This window comes from Hippichthys cyanospilos, chromosome 12 (genome assembly GCF_059441005.1).
Source record: "Hippichthys cyanospilos isolate Australia breed blue-spotted pipefish chromosome 12, RoL_Hcya_1.0, whole genome shotgun sequence".
Taxonomy (NCBI): domain Eukaryota; kingdom Metazoa; phylum Chordata; class Actinopteri; order Syngnathiformes; family Syngnathidae; genus Hippichthys; species Hippichthys cyanospilos.
The window spans coordinates 6,623,266-6,640,443 of record NC_142380.1 but is presented as its reverse complement, the minus strand read 5'-3'; the positions used below and the strand labels follow the sequence as shown (position 1 = coordinate 6,640,443).

The 17,178-nt window shown below is 39.4% G+C and overlaps 1 protein-coding gene across 2 annotated transcripts; it reads right to left on the bottom strand.

Annotated features, from left to right (window-relative positions):
* Positions 1 to 878: 878 nt before the first annotated feature.
* slc25a36a (solute carrier family 25 member 36a) lies at positions 879 to 15,771 on the bottom strand. Of its 2 annotated transcripts, none has more exons than XM_088429501.1 (7): positions 15,326 to 15,771; positions 13,967 to 14,131; positions 11,962 to 12,039; positions 9,745 to 9,845; positions 4,828 to 4,894; positions 4,456 to 4,745; positions 879 to 3,571 (listed from the first exon to the last, which is right to left on the bottom strand). In XM_088429501.1, exons 1-7 carry the CDS (start codon positions 15,364 to 15,366, stop codon positions 3,378 to 3,380), a joined length of 936 nt encoding a protein of 311 aa, XP_088285627.1. In that variant the 5' UTR covers positions 15,367 to 15,771; the 3' UTR covers positions 879 to 3,377. The 2 variants fall into 2 exon arrangements, with proteins under 2 accessions (XP_088285627.1, XP_088285628.1); XM_088429502.1 differs by lacking the exon at positions 15,326 to 15,771 and adding an exon at positions 5,997 to 6,246 and having other exon boundaries at positions 13,967 to 14,038.
* Between the last annotated feature and the right edge of the window lie 1,407 nt (positions 15,772 to 17,178).

Here is a 17,178-nt window from a genome sequence, read left to right as displayed (position 1 = left end):
ATAGATAGATAGATAGATAGATAGATAGATAGATAAAGACTGCTCAGAATTGCTTAAACTTTGCTCAAATACACTTACGTTGTGATAAAATCAACAACTGCTAATAACTTTGTAATCATCCTCATAAAGTACGCTGGTTTGATATATATGGACTAAAATTAATTATTAGTGGGACAGTTGAGAGATCACTACGGTCAAGTCTGACAGTGATGGAGTTTATGACGGTTGTACTGATTGCTAGTGTGACCATCGTCATAAATTCACAACATTGTGCCTTTTCCTGAAGTCAAGCCCAGTATTTTGTAATGCCTCAATAGCAGTGCTTGTCAATCTACACTTTACACCGTATGACAAAAAGAAAAATACAATAGAATAGTAAGGCTAAATGATCATGTTTTAAAAGTGTTAATTCCTGAGTGCTTTTTACATTTGTAAGTCAGTGTAACAATATGCAGTTTTAACATTTACACTGTGGTCAAATATTATACAATTCAATTAAACCTTGTACTTTATTGAACGTGTATTTCATATGCATGAAATGGGAACTGCAGTCTAACAACTGCTGACTAAGTCCTTAAATATTTTATGCTGATGCATTGAACAATTTGCTTTAGTATTTTTTTTTAGAACAAAGATTCATGGGATTATTTGGTAAAACACAAGATTAACGATCACAATACTTCATCCATACGTGAAGGATTAAATAATTACAAATTTATATGTATTGTATTCGTGCACATGCAAACACGGAATAGTATGCACATGTGCTCGATCTGGCGCCCTTTAGTGGCAATACTTGGTAAATACATTTGGAGAAAAAAACATTTTAAGTGGGCAAGCGTATTCATGTTGTGTGCTGTGCAAAAACAACTCAAAGCTCTTATTTTCACATTTTATTTTCTTGTTTTAGTAACAAATAAAAAAAAAAACAGTGATCGGGCTGGCAAAAATATTTAGCATCCTGTCCACACATACAAGATAAAAATCACACAATTGCAAACATTGAAATGGAGAATTTCAAACTTAAAAAAAAAAATCAGCACCTGTCCAGTTTGTGTACATCACATTTTGGTAACTGACCTTTAGTATTATACTATAACAGAACAAAAGGCAAATGTTTTTAATATACTTAAGGAAAATGGACACTCAAAACAATCCGCTTTTATAGTTTTCTTTTTAAGTTTGCAACTAAGTGTTAGCTACATGTCAACAGAGAGAGATCTATATGAATTCCAAGTAACAGATGAGTCCATTAATTGCCTCTGTAACAATATTGCAAGAAATGTCAAATAGTGTTCGAGAGAAGTCATGCATAGATGAGTTTGGGTGCAATCTGTGTGTGGACCGAGAATCCATTAAAAACACTTGGGGAGAATGTAGCTCGGCTATATTATCTAGATTCTAGAACATGCTGTGCAGGGGGGGGTCAGGTTAATTCATCATAAATCCTTTTGAAGAACAGGTTTCACATTTCTTGAACTTCTTAAATGAATGCAAACGGATTATACAACACCCACACAGTATAACACTTGCAAAAAAGCGTATATCTTGGATTCCGACAGGTATGTAAACATCACAAATGATGACAATGTTCCACCATTACTGAGCAATAGCCATGACTGCAATTAAAACAAAATCCACTCGTGCCTACTTGCTGAAAGTAATTGCCCTGCAGCATGGAGTATTACCGCTTGGCATTAAAAAAAAAAAAAAAGAATCAGTCAAAAAAAATGTTCAATTGCACAAAAAACGTGCGCAAAGATATACATATACAGTATTCTTATTATACATACAGACACACACACAAAGGGCATGAATCACAACTACCGAGAAGTAAATACTGTACAATATATTTGCTATAAGATCAGTAGCGCAAAATACATTTTTTTTTTCATATACATTTTGTCTTCTTTGAACAATGTCCAGACAATTAAATGCAAAGCACAAGCCTTAAAAAGGCCGCCAAAGTGCATGTTATCAGCTCGGCGGGAAGCCAAAGGGAGGAAGACGCGGCGCCGGCCAGAAAACGACACTAGCGCTCGCTAAATGAAACGTTCGCGTGGTTATGCAGAAAGACGCAATGCTGCTCAAGCATAAATGAGCCATCTGCATCTTCAGCACAAATACATTGAAACTAAAACGCCGTCTGCTCACCATACACTGAAAAAGAAACATTTTCTGGGCTGAAATGGGGCAATAGATTACAAGCAATATTATTAATGAAATGTCACTACGCTTGGTATTGACTTAATATTAATTAAATGAGACAATCATCTATTTCATAAAGCTTTGAACAGAAAACAAAAGAGAACTTTTAACATGTAACTGAATTCATTTGAGTACTAGTTACACATTCAAAATGTTTATTTTTCATAAACGCAATTTAATTTCTTGTTTCCAGTTCAAATCTACTCATATTAAATGGATAATTGAAGGTCTCACTAAAATATTGAATTAATATTACTTGAAATCTGTTGCCTTATTATAAGTGAGTAAATGTTTTTTATACAGTGTATGTTGAAAGATTACCTTCTAACAATCAGGCTAAATGAATTCCATAGGAGTATTTAACCCCCCAAAAATTTCAGAAAGTGATTTTTTTTTCCCTAAGGTGTTTGAGCGATAGGCCATTTTAAGTGGTATTGGGACGCTTTGAGGGGAATGCTTGGATGGTGTGGTGTAGTGTATAAATATACCGGTTGGGGACTTAATAAAACAATATAAGCATTCCTCTGACATTGAAACTTGGACAAACGTTGCTCGACTCCTACAAGTCTCTTCAACATTACGCAGGCAAACTGGACTAGATGTGCATACAGTGCCAATTTTTAAATTGCAACTAGCAAAGCCTTGCTAGAACTTCTGCAAGGAATCGTCATCCTCTTAAAGAGGTTTCAAAGACGCCGTAAAGGACTACTTTTTGTCAAAATGAAGCTCCTCAACTCACTTAGACAGTTCCTTGGCGCCAACGCAGGACAGCGGCGAGATTTTCGAGGCCGCGAGCCGTCCGCCTGGGCCGAATCTTGGCTTTGACTCGCGGGCCCGCATTTGAGATACGATCGTTGAACGGCGGCTGCGGTGAACTCCATTGGATAATCTGGTAGGACGGGAGCCATGAAGCAAAAGGGAACGACAAGAGGAATGCAAAGCAGCGATTGATGAAACGATACTTAAGGCCACTGAATTGTGCTCATCAAGCGTTTTCCAGAGGCTCCTTCCGTTGAGGCAACTTTCCTTCAGCAAAGTTGAGCAAGGAGAGGCGGAAACTCCTTTGGTTTGTACCTGGCCGGCCCGCCGGAGCTTCTGGCTTTTCCTTTGGTCTTGTGTTCCCCCAGCCTCCGTTTTGGAGTGACGGACGGACGGACGGCGGAAGGAGCTTAGCGGCCGAAGAGGTAGACCACCACTTCGTAGGTGCACATCATGATGGCCGTGTTGGGGATCTGTCTGACCAGGTGCGTGGTCAGGCCGCGGTAGAGCGCCCCGTAGCCCTCCTCTCGGGGGACCGTCAGCAGCGTCCGAAAGAAGGATCGGTACTTGCTGCCCTCTTCTCGTAGCCGTGTGCGGATCACCTCTGCCGGGTCAAAGAGGACGAAAGATCAGGCTCAAGATTTGATGAAAAGGTGTTAACTTATGTTTACTTATATGTACCTTATACATATATACAGTGTTCTGATTTTTCATGATTAATGGGAACCAGAACACCCCCCCTACTCATAAGTAAATTCTATTGCACGTACATAAATAAAGTGTGACGAATTGTGTTTATTAAAAAGTCTCTTTTCTCCCCATGCCCATTCATCTCTTAAAAGTAGTATGGAGGAATGTGTCTCTCTTTAGACACGAAACTTTATTTTCTTTCACCATACAATGTAGAAGAGTCTGGTGAGCGGCCGCTAAATCTCCCCGTCCCCACGCCCACAGTTCTTAAAGGGCCAGGCTCATCTTGCGTTGTCATTCCTTCATGCATGCACTTACACGCCATTGTCTCCCTCACATGTATATCTCCACACAGCTCTCTCACTCACAGCCACAAGCACACTGCCTGTAAGTAAAGTGCCTTCATTTGCAGCTTTAGACTCCAAGTTAGGCCTGAACGTGGGAGTTACTGCAGTACAACAGGTAAGCGCTGCTGTAAGGCGCTTGTCTTTTCAAATTAAAACGCAAAGCACTGAAGCCACAAGTAAAGCATGGCATGGGGAGGGAACACTGTATATCAAAAGTGTCATTACAAGCAAATTTTGTGATCATCTGTAAAGTCTTAATTTACTTCTGCAAAATAAGATAGCAGTTTTTTTTCCAGGCCAATGCTAATTCCAATACGGCAAAACTTTTCTGCTTATCATTATGGGGCTTTGAGAACATTTGAATGTCTTTACCTTGTCTTGTATTTTGTCAATGTGTTAGAAAATAAAGGGACAAAAACGGCACTAGAAAGGGGAGGCTGTCCTGGATTACCGTGGGGGTACGCAATGGTGGTGGCGCAGGTCTTGGAAGTGGCGGCGGCGAGCATCATGCCCACAAAGTCAGAGGCGTCTTTGACGGCCTCGTCCTCGCCCTCCATGCCGCTCTGCGCCCTGGACTGCAGCAGCTTGCGCTTGATGCTTTCGTAGATGACAAAATGGATGACCGTCTCGGAGATGCCGGCGTAGGACGCCGACATGCCCTTGTAAAAGCCTCGCGGGCCGTCCATCTGGTACACCCGCCGAACGCACTCCAAGGCGTTCATGCGCCGTTCGCCTCGGTTCCTGCGGTCGGGACGCCGACAACATGAGCGATATTGGCTTTGATGCCGCCCGCTAGCTAACGTTGACCGTTAAAGCGCCTGACCTGGAGTCCAGCTGCATTCGGGTCTTTATCAGCCAAATGGGGTTGGTGGCTGTGATGGCAGTGAAACCTGAAAAAGAGCAAAGAGGTTCAGACAGGCGTCCAGCCCGGCGGAAACACTACATGATATCTACCCCCGCGCAGTTCATCCTACGCTAGTAAAGGGGCACGGGGTCAGCTGACCTTTGATGGATTTGCTTTCTGTCAAACTAGCTGGCTTGAAAATGTGAGTCACAGACATCATTGCATTGGATAAATTGCCCATACGTGCATAGCATATATTCGTTTTGGGTCAATTGTTTCTCAGCTAATGCCTGAGCAAAAATGGTGCACATGCTTTCATATCTTATTTTTTCTTCAGGCGTGTCATAACATGAAATGATGCCAAATTGAAACTTCAAGTGGTTTCATTTGTCGGGAGTCAAAGTTCATAAGGATTAAGCCTCAATCCAAGAGTTATTACTTATGTTGTGCCCCCCCCGCCCCCCTCCTCGATATTTTGAAGCAAATCTTTTCTTGCTTGTTACACTTAGCAGTTAGTTGGTTAGATATATGCCAAGACACTTGCGATTGTTAAAAAAAAAAATGCTAAAGCACAAAGAAAACAAGATTTTGGAGACAAGACTATGGAAGAAATACCCCCTCTATGACTCTTTTAAAAAGTCAACCACAAATAATTCTTGACAATAATATGTTCTGTGCAGCGCCACTATTCTAAAAAACAATCACCTGACTTGTTTTACAGAATCTCAATTCAGCAAAATCCACGTTTCTATCCGTGACGTCGCAGACCATCATGAGACACGGAAGAAGGCGGAAGATAAGTGCCGAAACATGGCAGGTAAAACCTCTTAGAAACGTTAAGATTTTAAAGTTTTTATTTTTAAATTTAAACATGTTGAAGTCTCTTGAAGTCTGAAGACGTTTTCAGTCGACAGCAAAAGACAAAATGTATTTCTAAGAGATATGGAGATGAAAAATATTTCAATTATCAAATTAAGTATGGACAACAAAATATTTTTACAGCTCAAATTGGCTGCAACTAAATAAGTTTGGTATCACTCTAAGCACATATATCAGTCCGTAACGAGTTTGCAAATGCATAGACGGGCCATCGCGTCTTTTTTTTTTTTTTTGCTGTGGACTAGGGAATGCGGTAAAATTGATGGCACCATTGAGCACACGTGACCTGAGTGGCACGGAGCATCCGGGTACGACAGCCCTACGTTGACGCGGGTCGCTGGAGAGAAGAACATAAATCAGAAGAAAAAAAGAGGGAAGAGGTACAAGGTAGCGTCTATGGCGTGTACTCACGGGGGAGGGGCAAAGCTCCTCCAGCTCCTCCCCGCTGCAGCTAGTAGCCTGCAGATGGCGGGGATGTCCCACACAATCACGCAGGGGTGAAAGCTTTACAGTAAAGCCCTAAAATAGACACAGGCTTTTCTGTACCACAGTCACACACAAGCAGCAGTCACATCCAAAACCAGTTTGTCTGCGTCCATCCTGCCCCCAGTCCAAAAGCCCAGCCCCTTTTACATTTAGCCTATTCCCACCTTGTGAGTCTTCAGTGGTGGTTATTAGATGAGCCACAGATAAGAGGCAAACCAGAACAAATTTCCAGCTCAGGGCCAAAAACAACTAGTTAAAAAAAATGGAGGAAAAAAACAAAACGCAGGAGCAGAACTCTTAGGCTTCCTGCTATTAGCGTGCCAAACATATGGTCTTAAATAATACAAGAAGAAATAGGTTCCATAAAGTGGCTTGGCTAAAAGGGGAAATGCTAACCTTGTCCCTTTGTCAAGAAGAAGGCAAAGACATTTTTTGGGGTATGATGAAGGAGAACTTATTCCATTTAACTCTCTCTGAATTGATTATTAACTAGATGATCCAAGTTGGACCTTCCATTTATGTTTACTTCTCTTCTGGGTGCCTCAACGAGTTTCATACGGCTTGGTTGCTTGTTTATTTATTCATTTATTTTGAGTCTTAGGGTTTAGCAAATCCCCCTCCATCAGAGTATCAACATTTGCAGTACGGTAATGACACTTACTTTTTTTTTTCTACAGCTCCTATTTTGTGATGCCTCTCATTTTGGTTGGGAGAGACTTTACTTTTAGCCACTAGGTGGTGGTACATTGGTTTGACTGTAAAATTAAAAGAAGACTGAACATCCCCTCCACTTAAATCCTGCTTTTTACAACTACAAAACGCATTGTTCATTAACCATTTAATTGATGAATAGATTCAGAATAAGTCAAACAGAAATTACAGTTTGCAATGCAATGCAATCGTTGTTATTTTCAGTGTGGTTTTATTTTTGTTGTTAGTCAGAGCATCATTAGCCCTGGGAGAAAAGCTGTCTCGAAGTCTTTTTGACATGTTTTAAATGGGTTGGTATTATTTCAAAAGTGTGGTTAAAGAACTTAAAAATTTAAGTGCTGTAAATGTGATAACAACATGCCCAAGGACTATATTGTGGTTTTCATTTCTTGTGGGAGTTATCTACATCTTCACTCCAGCAGTAGGGGGAGGGGTAGAGCGGGATCAGTGAACTATTTGTTTATCATTTTTATTCCATTTTGTTATTCTTATCTATTAATGGAAAAAATCACAAAAATAAGAATTTTGGGGTGGGGTGCTGAGACGTCAATAACAATGAATTTGAATTAGACAATGAGAATTCTTATGACTGAATTGTGTACATTGCTGCAAAATGCATTTGAACTTATTTCCCCAACTTCAGGCACTGCAGTAATATATTTTCATTTACACATGCTTCAGCGATCTTTCTAAAGGCGTACTACAACCTTCAGTGTGGTTTGACCTACTTTTGGAAACAGCCAATGTGGTTTCAACTGAGAACAGGAAGGGACATACTGTATGTGCGCCTGTGTGTAAAACATGCGCATGGTCATGCCAAACATTTGTGAGGAATGCAAAAAGGGGAAGTACTAAGCGGCTGAATGTTGCCAACTAATCCTAAACACACTCACATGATCTTCAATTGTGGATTTGTGTATTCAAACTCGAACTGTTGCCATGTCAAAAGCAATGGAAATGACTTGGTGACAATACCAACTGTCACTCAACAAAAGCAGCGGGAAAGAGGACAAAATTCTCAATCGGTGACAAGGTTAGCATTTCTTTTGTGCTTAACAAAGAACAAATACATCTACAGAGGTGATTTTACTTAACTATAACTGACGAGTTCGTAGAATGCAAAGGGAAATCAACAAAAGAGAGCGGAAGGTAACACATTGCCAGAAGCAATGTTACATTGATTACAAATAAAAGCCACAGCTTACTAACAAATAAAAGCCACAGCTTACTAAAAAAAATAAAAGCCACATCTTACTAATACTAATTGAAATGACCATCAAAGCAGTGTAATGAAATGTGAGGTGCTACCTGACGTGTCCGGCCGAGTGCCAGGGGCCCCTGTTGACCACTGGGGGCCGTGTTCTCTCCTCTATACACACAGAGCAAAGAAGGGGGCCCATGGTTTAAGCAACAACTGGGATGTTCAAACCATTTCCAGCCCTCTTAAAAGGCCTCAAAGTCAAAATCATAATCACAATGATAAAATAAAAAAGGGAGGATGATGGATAAAAGGAAATGATGACATAAGAATTTCTAAAAAGCACAACCTAAACTTCGAGGACCTTGTGGCGTTTTCCTAATAGCAACCAAAACACACTGCATATTAGTGTAGATGTTAGTAATGGCACAATGCAGAGGCAATAAGTCGGCCATCAAAGGCAGCGGGTAACGCTTTTGTTATTGTACCATCTGATTCGAGGAATTGAGCATAGCCGGTGTGGCACAGTGGAACCTCAAATTTCAAACAACTGGAAACAACTCAAGTTTTCAGCACACATATGCCTTTAAAAGTGACAAAGATGATGCCGCGCAAGGCATGAGAAAATCCAGTATGACATCATTTCAGTGATTGTCATCTAAAGCGATGATAATCAGAGTACCAGATGTATGCGGACTACTTTTTACATTTTTTTTCAATTCGATAAAGTACATTTACCAACTCATTCACTGCCAGCCGGGTTCAAATAAAGTACAAGACAATACAATTCAACCTTTTCAAACAGTAATTTTAAGCAATTCTAAGTACAATATTTATTCTAATCATGCACATTATATTAGTTTAATGATTAGTTAAGAACAGGTTTCTATTTTCCTGCATCCAAAAGTTAATTCAAAGCAAGCAATTTGATTGGACACGAGATATTCTACGATGATGCCTTAAAGAACAAGTGCACTGGCACTTTTGACTCAAAATATCACTCCAGGTGAAACAGTAAAACAGAATTAAATTTTTTGGTCAATGTTGACAGAAATGACTTGTCACGCTAACGGCTAACTTTGCAGCTCATGCTAATGTTTACTAAAGTATATTTATTGGTGGAGCCAAATAACTGATGAAATATTTTTTGCGTTCGTTTCCTACTGATAACTGTAGAACTGTTGTATCAAAAGCGAAAGTTTGAGCCTTCAGGTTCCACTGTGCTTTTTTAATGTCTTTTCTTGAGATATAATATGGTTACAGAAAGTGACATGACACATTTTTAATTTAAAAAAGGAAAAAAAAATGAATCGTATGATCCCGAGAGTCTTAAATTGTGCTTTCTGATATACACCCCTTTTATATATTGGTGCAAGTAATAAATATATTAGCTTTAGCATTCTTCAGATACAAATGAAGATGTATGTTTGTGATGAAGCTACATACGCATATGGTGGAGGGGTGAATGGGGAAAAAAATGTATCTGGTGAATAGAGGGAGTAATTGTGTTATACTTTGGGCTTTATGTTGATAAAACTCATCGGGAGACACTTCTCAGGCAGACTAACAGACACACACAGGAAGCTACCCAGACAGACAGAGGAGGGGAGGGGCTTGGTTACCTGCCATTCCAGCCGACAACATGTGCACCTGCGTGGAGTCGGCCTCCAGCACGCCATTCAGCTTCTCCTTGGCTGTTGAATAGGCAGCAAAGTAGATCGCCCTGCGGCAAATAAGCCATGCATTTCAAAATGGATGATTAAACGCAAACAGGAATCCAACTCTTAAAATATATAATCGGCTTTGGAGGTATTTAAACTCCTGAAATAAGACGCACATGGGAAGAAATATCTCAGTGGATGTAAACGACATCTCTTCTGGTTCTGGGTGGAATGAAACCCAACGACCTCTTTTCACCGGCCATGCTTTGAAACGTGAGCGCTTGACAGCTTGATCACGCTGACCCGAATGAGTTAATAGCTTATGTATTATGCAAGCTGCTCTATATGGCAGACAAGAGAGATTGCGAATGAAAGACTTGAGTGCTGCATGGAAGCCCACCAAAACTCACCTGAGGAACTACTTGTTTGCCCTGCATGCTTCCATGACTGCATATGTGTGCAAATGGCTTCCAAAGTGCATGACAGCAATAACAAATTTATCTGAACAGACAAAAGCACCACTGTAGGAGTGGACAATATATCTAATCAATTCGATTCATTTGTCTTTTTAAAAATCGCCCTGAAAATGAACTAAATTGTGAAATCAAGATTTGGCACGATAGGTTACAATAGTTATTATCTAATTGATTGGCCTTTAAGTGTGTTATGCACAAGTTATGAGTATATTTCACGCAACCTATTAATACGTTTATATTAAAAGTGATTTTAAATCAGTATTCATTATTGTCTGGACATTTTGCATATGATTTCAAACTTTTTTTTTTTTAAATAAATCAACCTTCTTAAATACATGTTTGTTGGCTTGCCTACTTTGATCAAATTCAATTAGTAATTGTCATACATATTATTCATATTACCCAGCCCTACAGTTACAGCAATATCGCTCAACTCATTAGACAAGGCACCACTGTACTTTGTTTTCTACACTGCTAGACGAGCAGCTATGCCAGAAGGGTGGGATCTATGACTCTATCGCATTAGTTCAGCCTTGGCATAAAAATCGCACACATCTCAATTTCAAAGTCATCAACAACATATGTTGGACCATCGCCTTGTCAACAGTTTCAATGACTTTTCCACTAAAGTGAAGGATCTGAGGGGAAATACGATTCTTTTTCATTATTTTCCTTTGGGATTTTCCCTAAAAGGGTTTCGACATCATTTATATTTTTCAAATGTCACTCAAGGTGCTGTTGATCAGACGCAAAAGCCAATAGCTGACCAGGAAGTGCCCACCGTGATAATGCATGAGTCACATGACGGCCACGCCACAGCTGGCCAGCACTTTTTGTTGCCATTTTTCCACAGGCTCTGATACCCTGACGTCACACTGTTACGCAACCCTGACCAGCCGGGATCAGGGAGGAGCGACACGGCGCTTTTTACCATGTCTAAGCAGGAGGTTTTCACCGCTGAGTGAACCCAACAGCATTCCTACTAATTAGTCGGCCTCCTGGATTTGCTGCCAATATCGTGTTTGGGAGCCTGAAGATTGTGACAGAATATTCTGGTTTCAAAAACATTGAGCAATGACTCAGAAATAAACTCCATACCCACTTGATTCACATGTGTTCTTTAAAGTAAGAACAACGTTTTACAGTAATGGTTCTCAAATGGCGGTTTGTGAAGGCACTCCAGAGTATGCATGTGATTTTAAAATGGACTTAAATTTTAGCATTTGTGCAAAAGTCCTTCCAAAAATAAAATAAAAATAAGCTGTAAGTTCATAAAAACAATGTTAGAATCGCCTGGACTATTCAATTTCATTATGCTAAAAAACCCTGTCAAAACGATTCAATGCAAACTCTCATATACAACCTGATGGCACCAGAAAATCTTATTTAAAATTAAGTTAATACGTTTGAGGGAAAACAGATTTTGACTAAGATCATTTTACGTTGATGATCATTTTCATGTGCACAAGAGAGACGATAATACAAGTGAACTTTCAGTTTAATAAATCAGATCAGCACAACCTTCTGTATAAGTATTTTTTCCCCAACCCGACCCATCCCAAAGTACTTGCCTGGAAAAAAAAAAAAAAAAAATTCAAATAAAATAAATAAGTAAATAAAATAAGTAAAATGATTGTGTCTGTTTTGATTGCACATAAGTCTTACAATAACACAGAGCTAAAACGTGCCAAACAGATCCTACCTGGAAGGTGCCACGCCCACAAGGTTGGGTCCCAGTCCCCTAAAGAGTGATCTCAGTCCCTCTCGCTCGAAGATTAATCTGCAGAGAAAAAGGCTGACTTTATATATGCATATCCCGTGTTTCTCATTCCTCTAAATGCAAGTGGCTGAGGGGCATAGTGTAAATCTAAAATTCAACCATGAAAAAAAAATGACAAGCACATATTTTTTTTAATCAAGTACATAAAGGGGAAAAAAAAACTGAACTAAACACTATTGCATTTGGCACTGCTGTTCTGTTTTCTGGTAAATGAAGAGCCAACGTGATCCTTTCAAGACAGATGGGCCACTAAATGATCTCTGCAAGGGCACTCTGCCATGACCTTTCCCTTTCTTTAAATGCGGATATTTACAAGGGTGCTATCAACATATTAAGTCACCCAAAATAAATACAGTGGCAGGTGCCTTTGCTCTAGTGACATTTACAGTTCCGTAACCAGGATGACACCATAGGTTAAATTTGTAGCCTCACCTGAGTTTAAAGAATAAATAAAGACCAATTTCTACATTCTACTACAAAGCATTTGCAGTAAAAATATTATCCAAAATTACACAAGCAAAATTGTCAAAAAAACAAAGCAAAAACATAAGACTTCCTCTGCGTGCTGACCTACTTTAACCCATTTTCCCCCGTATTCCCATCCAGCCCAATCATCTGTCCTTCTCAGCTCATGGCTACACAAGTCACTGATTTGTAGCCCCACGAAAAAAAAAAAAAAAAAAAAGAGCCACAAAGCAATGCCCTTGCACTGCAAATTTCTGAAAATCCAGACATTTTAGTGACCAGACATCCATTCACAGGACATGAGTAACCAATCACAATTACACCAACTAGTAATTTAGATTATCCTTGTAACATAAAATTTTAAGTCTGTTTTTACTAAAAGAAAATATAATTAAGAAGGAAGCTTACAGTTTTAAACCATATCTTTAACTCCATTATATTTGGGAGTAAAGTACTAAAGTAGCCTGTTTCCAATTATTTTAGGCACTAAAGTAATCAATTACTTTAGTTATTAATTACCTGGAGTAAGTGACTACTTTTAGACTTAATTCACATAGTACCAGCCATGTTAGGCCATCTCGTCAAACTCTTAAAAAAATGGAAGAAATACATTCTCGTACCTTCCGTTATCACCACATGAAGCTCCCGCAAAAAGTGCATGTCTTTATAAAACGGCACCATCTTCCACAAATATTATGGATTTTTTTCATTCATTCACTTTCATTGAAGTAAAGGATGACTATTAATAAAATCATTTTATGTAAACATGAAAGGTTACTCCTAAATGGGCCTATTTTCTAGTGACAACAAACAACAACATGCTACTATTTTTAGTCAAGCAATAAAATTAAGGTACCTTTATGATATCACCGTTAGTTAATCTATAAGATATATATTTTCAAAGCTTCAAAACATAGCTAACGTGTAAAATAAGCAGATATTAATACTCTCTAAATAACTATATAGAACTCCTAGTATTGAAAAGAGTGAAACGTTAAGATTAGTATTCAAATTAATAGTCGCATCTGAGTGACATCATAGCATCTATTTAAAAGAGGTTTAATGGTCATATTTATAAACAATGCTCATTATACATAAATGTTGCCTTTGCATCATTAAAAGTTTAAAATTGTGAAACAAGTTTTCAAAATGTATTTTGATGTCTAGTCTTTTTGTTTATTTATTTATATTAAAAACAAGTAGTCAACTTACTAAGCAAGATCCTGCTCCCATTTTTTCCATCAAAACATTTACAAGTCAAAAAGGATGCTATTTATTTAAGAAAAAAAAAAAACTTCTTTGGTGTACCTAACAAAAACACACACCCACGAAGCAGTCCACTTTTTACATTGAATTTTCAGGCCAATGTCAATTTTATAATTGCGGTCACGGTGTAAGGCACATGCTCTCATATTTCCACCCATCTACTTATTGATTTACTTTCCATCATCACTCAGCTTACTTGAGACAATGCAGAGGGCCCGGCGGCGCGACACGGGCTACGCTGGCCCCGTTGACGGTGCTGAGCTGGACTTCAGAGATATAAAGTGTAACAGAGGAGGACTGCAGTCTGGTCTTCACCACTTCCAGTGGACACGTCAAGATGGCCCCCACTGTACCCCCACATCTGGAAAACAAAGCAGAGAGACAAAAGTTGACGGGAGGAAACCGTGGCTAGGCAAAACGGGGGCAAAAGCAGAAAATGTGAAAAGTAGAATTCAGTAGTAAACACGAGACAAATGCAAGATGCAAAAATGTTTTCATGGTTTAGGAACGTGAAAGAAGTGAGAAGCACGGCGCACATCTCAGCGATGTGAGATTGTGTTTGATTTTATGTTGCAGTTTAGTGTGTAAACATTATAGTGATATAAAAACAAGTTCTAATGGGACAAAATTAGGTCATGTGATGATTTTGAATGTTATTAAGGTGGATATGAGCTGCGGAATGAGTCTGGTAATCTGCTGATCAGGTTGCTCTGACCTTCACTGAACCCATTACTAAGTAGTGAACAATGCCCTGTATCAAAAACAAAAAATGGATCTCAGAAGCGTTTTTTCCCCCAACATTTTCATTCAAACAACTGCTTGTTAACCTAAATAACTTTATAAGTACCCTCATTATTTAAAGGGTTAAAAAAAAACTGAAGTGAAGCTCCTGCAATGCTCTTGAAATGAGGTCACCTGAATAAAAGTGATATCGTGAGCTTACTTCTCTGCAGTTGGCAGAAAAACTGCACCCTCTTCATAGTAGCGGTAGCTATATTTATTTTTCAAGGGACCGACCCACATTCATGCAAGGCAGCGGTGACCCTTGGCCTAGTTTTCAAGGCAACGTTAACTGCTACATGTGCAGGGAGCGTGAACTCACAATGCGACTTTGCCCTTACCTCAGACGACGTTTACCTGTGCGGTATCTCCCCTTTGCCATTAAATTGCTATTCTTGAATTCCAATGGGTTTATGTGCAGATAGGGCATAAATTTACATTTCTTGGGGGTAATGGATTCTGCCTTTGTCATTGATAATGAAAGGTCATCAGACCACAAGCTGTTTGATTAGATAGATAGATAGATAGATAGATAGATAGATAGATAGATAGATAGATAGATAGATAGATAGATAGATAGATAGATAGATAGATAGATAGATAGATAGGCTTACATTTTGAGGGGGAATCCAATTTGAACACAATGAAATATTGTGAACTACAGTTGCACGACGACAGTAGTAAATAACGCAGTCAAATAAATGAGCGAAACTCGAGTTAGGACGTGATTTATATGGCGAATATCAACGACGTCAAGAAATGTTATGGAACTCACCCCCCGGCGAACAAATGAACCAGTGTGTCCCTTTGGCTCATTATTTAGCATACTCTGCCAGCCAGCAAACCTCCGGGCTGCAGAGAAGCAAAAAAAAAAAAAAAAAACAAACAAACAAAAAAAAAAACAAAGAAAAAAAAACGCTGTTGTCGTCTTGTGGGTGTTTCTTTGGAGATGCACACGTCGACTGGACACAAGGACGACGGTTGTTGATGATGACGATCCAACCGAAAGTCGATTCGAACCTCGAACGCCACTCGGGGCCCTCCGCGTCTGCTTCGATGTCTTCTCGGTTCCACCTAGCTGTTAGCTTCGTTTTAATAACGAAGGAAGAAGATGCAAGCGTCTTCGTTAGAGAGTCGAAAAGAGTCCGCTCGTCCAGACGTTTATATAGAAGATCCACTCGTCGATCCGGATCGTGTCCTTCGCTAAGCTCGCTGCGGCAAGAGGGCAGAGCTCATAGTATTAACAGTATTTTCATAGGCTGGGAAACATGCCCGGCCATTGGCCAATTGCATACTGACGTCACGTCTGCTACGCCCCGATCACGCACTGTTCACGTGGTCAACAATTCAATTATTAAACGGGAACGCTTTTTTATGTATTTTACAAGCCTACATACGTTTGTAATTGAGGAAAAAAAAACTGTTTGCATTTCTCAAGCTTAGCCTGTGATTTTGAAGAGACGTACTTGTCCTGAGTGCATGAGTCATAGCCCCTGCATTGTAAAGGAACCAATGATTCTCATACGCTCCATCTAATCATCTGGAGAAGAAGTCTAGGCTCTTCTGTCTGATATTGACAATGTGGAATGTGAATTGAGCAGCAAAATCCACCCTCACCTTTTTTTTTTTTTTACCCTTTTACACAGATCAATTTTGATTGGTTGTTATGTGAACGCTGAGCAACTGTGAGCAAAATGGCTGCCCCCTGAGATGGATATACATGACTATCCGTCCTGTTTAATTCATACTTCTCTAAGGCCAGTGCTCAAAGTGGGCCTGAACGCAGCGCTACGGCTTACCAGAACCTCTCAATTTTAACCTCTAGCATACAGATATTTTTTATGATGTATGAGGAGAATACATGAGGCTACATAATACTTTATCTTGTAACCCATTCTCTCCCAGTTATACAACTCTCGGTACCCCAAATAATAATAATAAAAAAAAGGTAATTACCGGTACATGAAAAAATTGAATGAATGAATTAAGTGGCCATTGCGGTATGGCACAAGTGTCAACAAGGCAAGAAGGTGCATTCATATGCATTTGGACATTTCAAACTCAGGCAGAGGGTATTTATTTCATACATCCTTGCTGGCTAATCCTCGAGAGGGTCATAGGTTTATTTATTTATTCATTCATTCATTTAGTCATTTATTTTAGTATTTTTACTCCATTTACATATGTATTGCAGATCTATTTATTCATTAACTTACTGATCTGTTGTTATGCAAGTTCAGAACAGGACTGTTTCAAATGAATTTGACTCCACATTTCCAAGTTAAAGCCATCACATACTCCTGACAGTCTCGAGGATGGAACTGCAGTGTTTTATAGATGGACTATAAAAAAAAAAAAAGTGGCCAGTTCAGGGTATCAGTGCCTTGCTGAAGCTGAGTGGCTCCAGAAGACGTTGAAAGTTGATGCTCTACTGCCCATATTCATAGTTCTGATTAGGGGAGGGGTCACTTCCTATCCAGGTTCCCCGTGTGGAACTGAACTGACCTTCAATGGCAACATAAATTCACGAGTTACGTTAAGCACTCACATCAGCTGATGGACTCGCGCTCAGAATAGTTAGTTGCTGATTCAATAAAGATCCTGAATGGATCCACACAGCTTTGTAAT

Excerpts from the sequence above, each read along its gene's own strand:
- slc25a36a (XM_088429501.1), bottom strand. The coding sequence starts at position 15,366 with ATGAGCCAAAGGGACACACTGGTTCATTTGTTCGCCGGGGG. Across the intron at positions 12,040-13,966 it reads GGCCCTCTGCATTGTCTCAA|ATTAATCTTCGAGCGAGAGG; the intron begins GTAAGCTGAGTG and ends TTTTCTCTGCAG. Across the intron at positions 4,895-9,744 it reads GTTGTCGGCTGGAATGGCAG|GTTTCACTGCCATCACAGCC; the intron begins GTAACCAAGCCC and ends GCTCTTTTTCAG.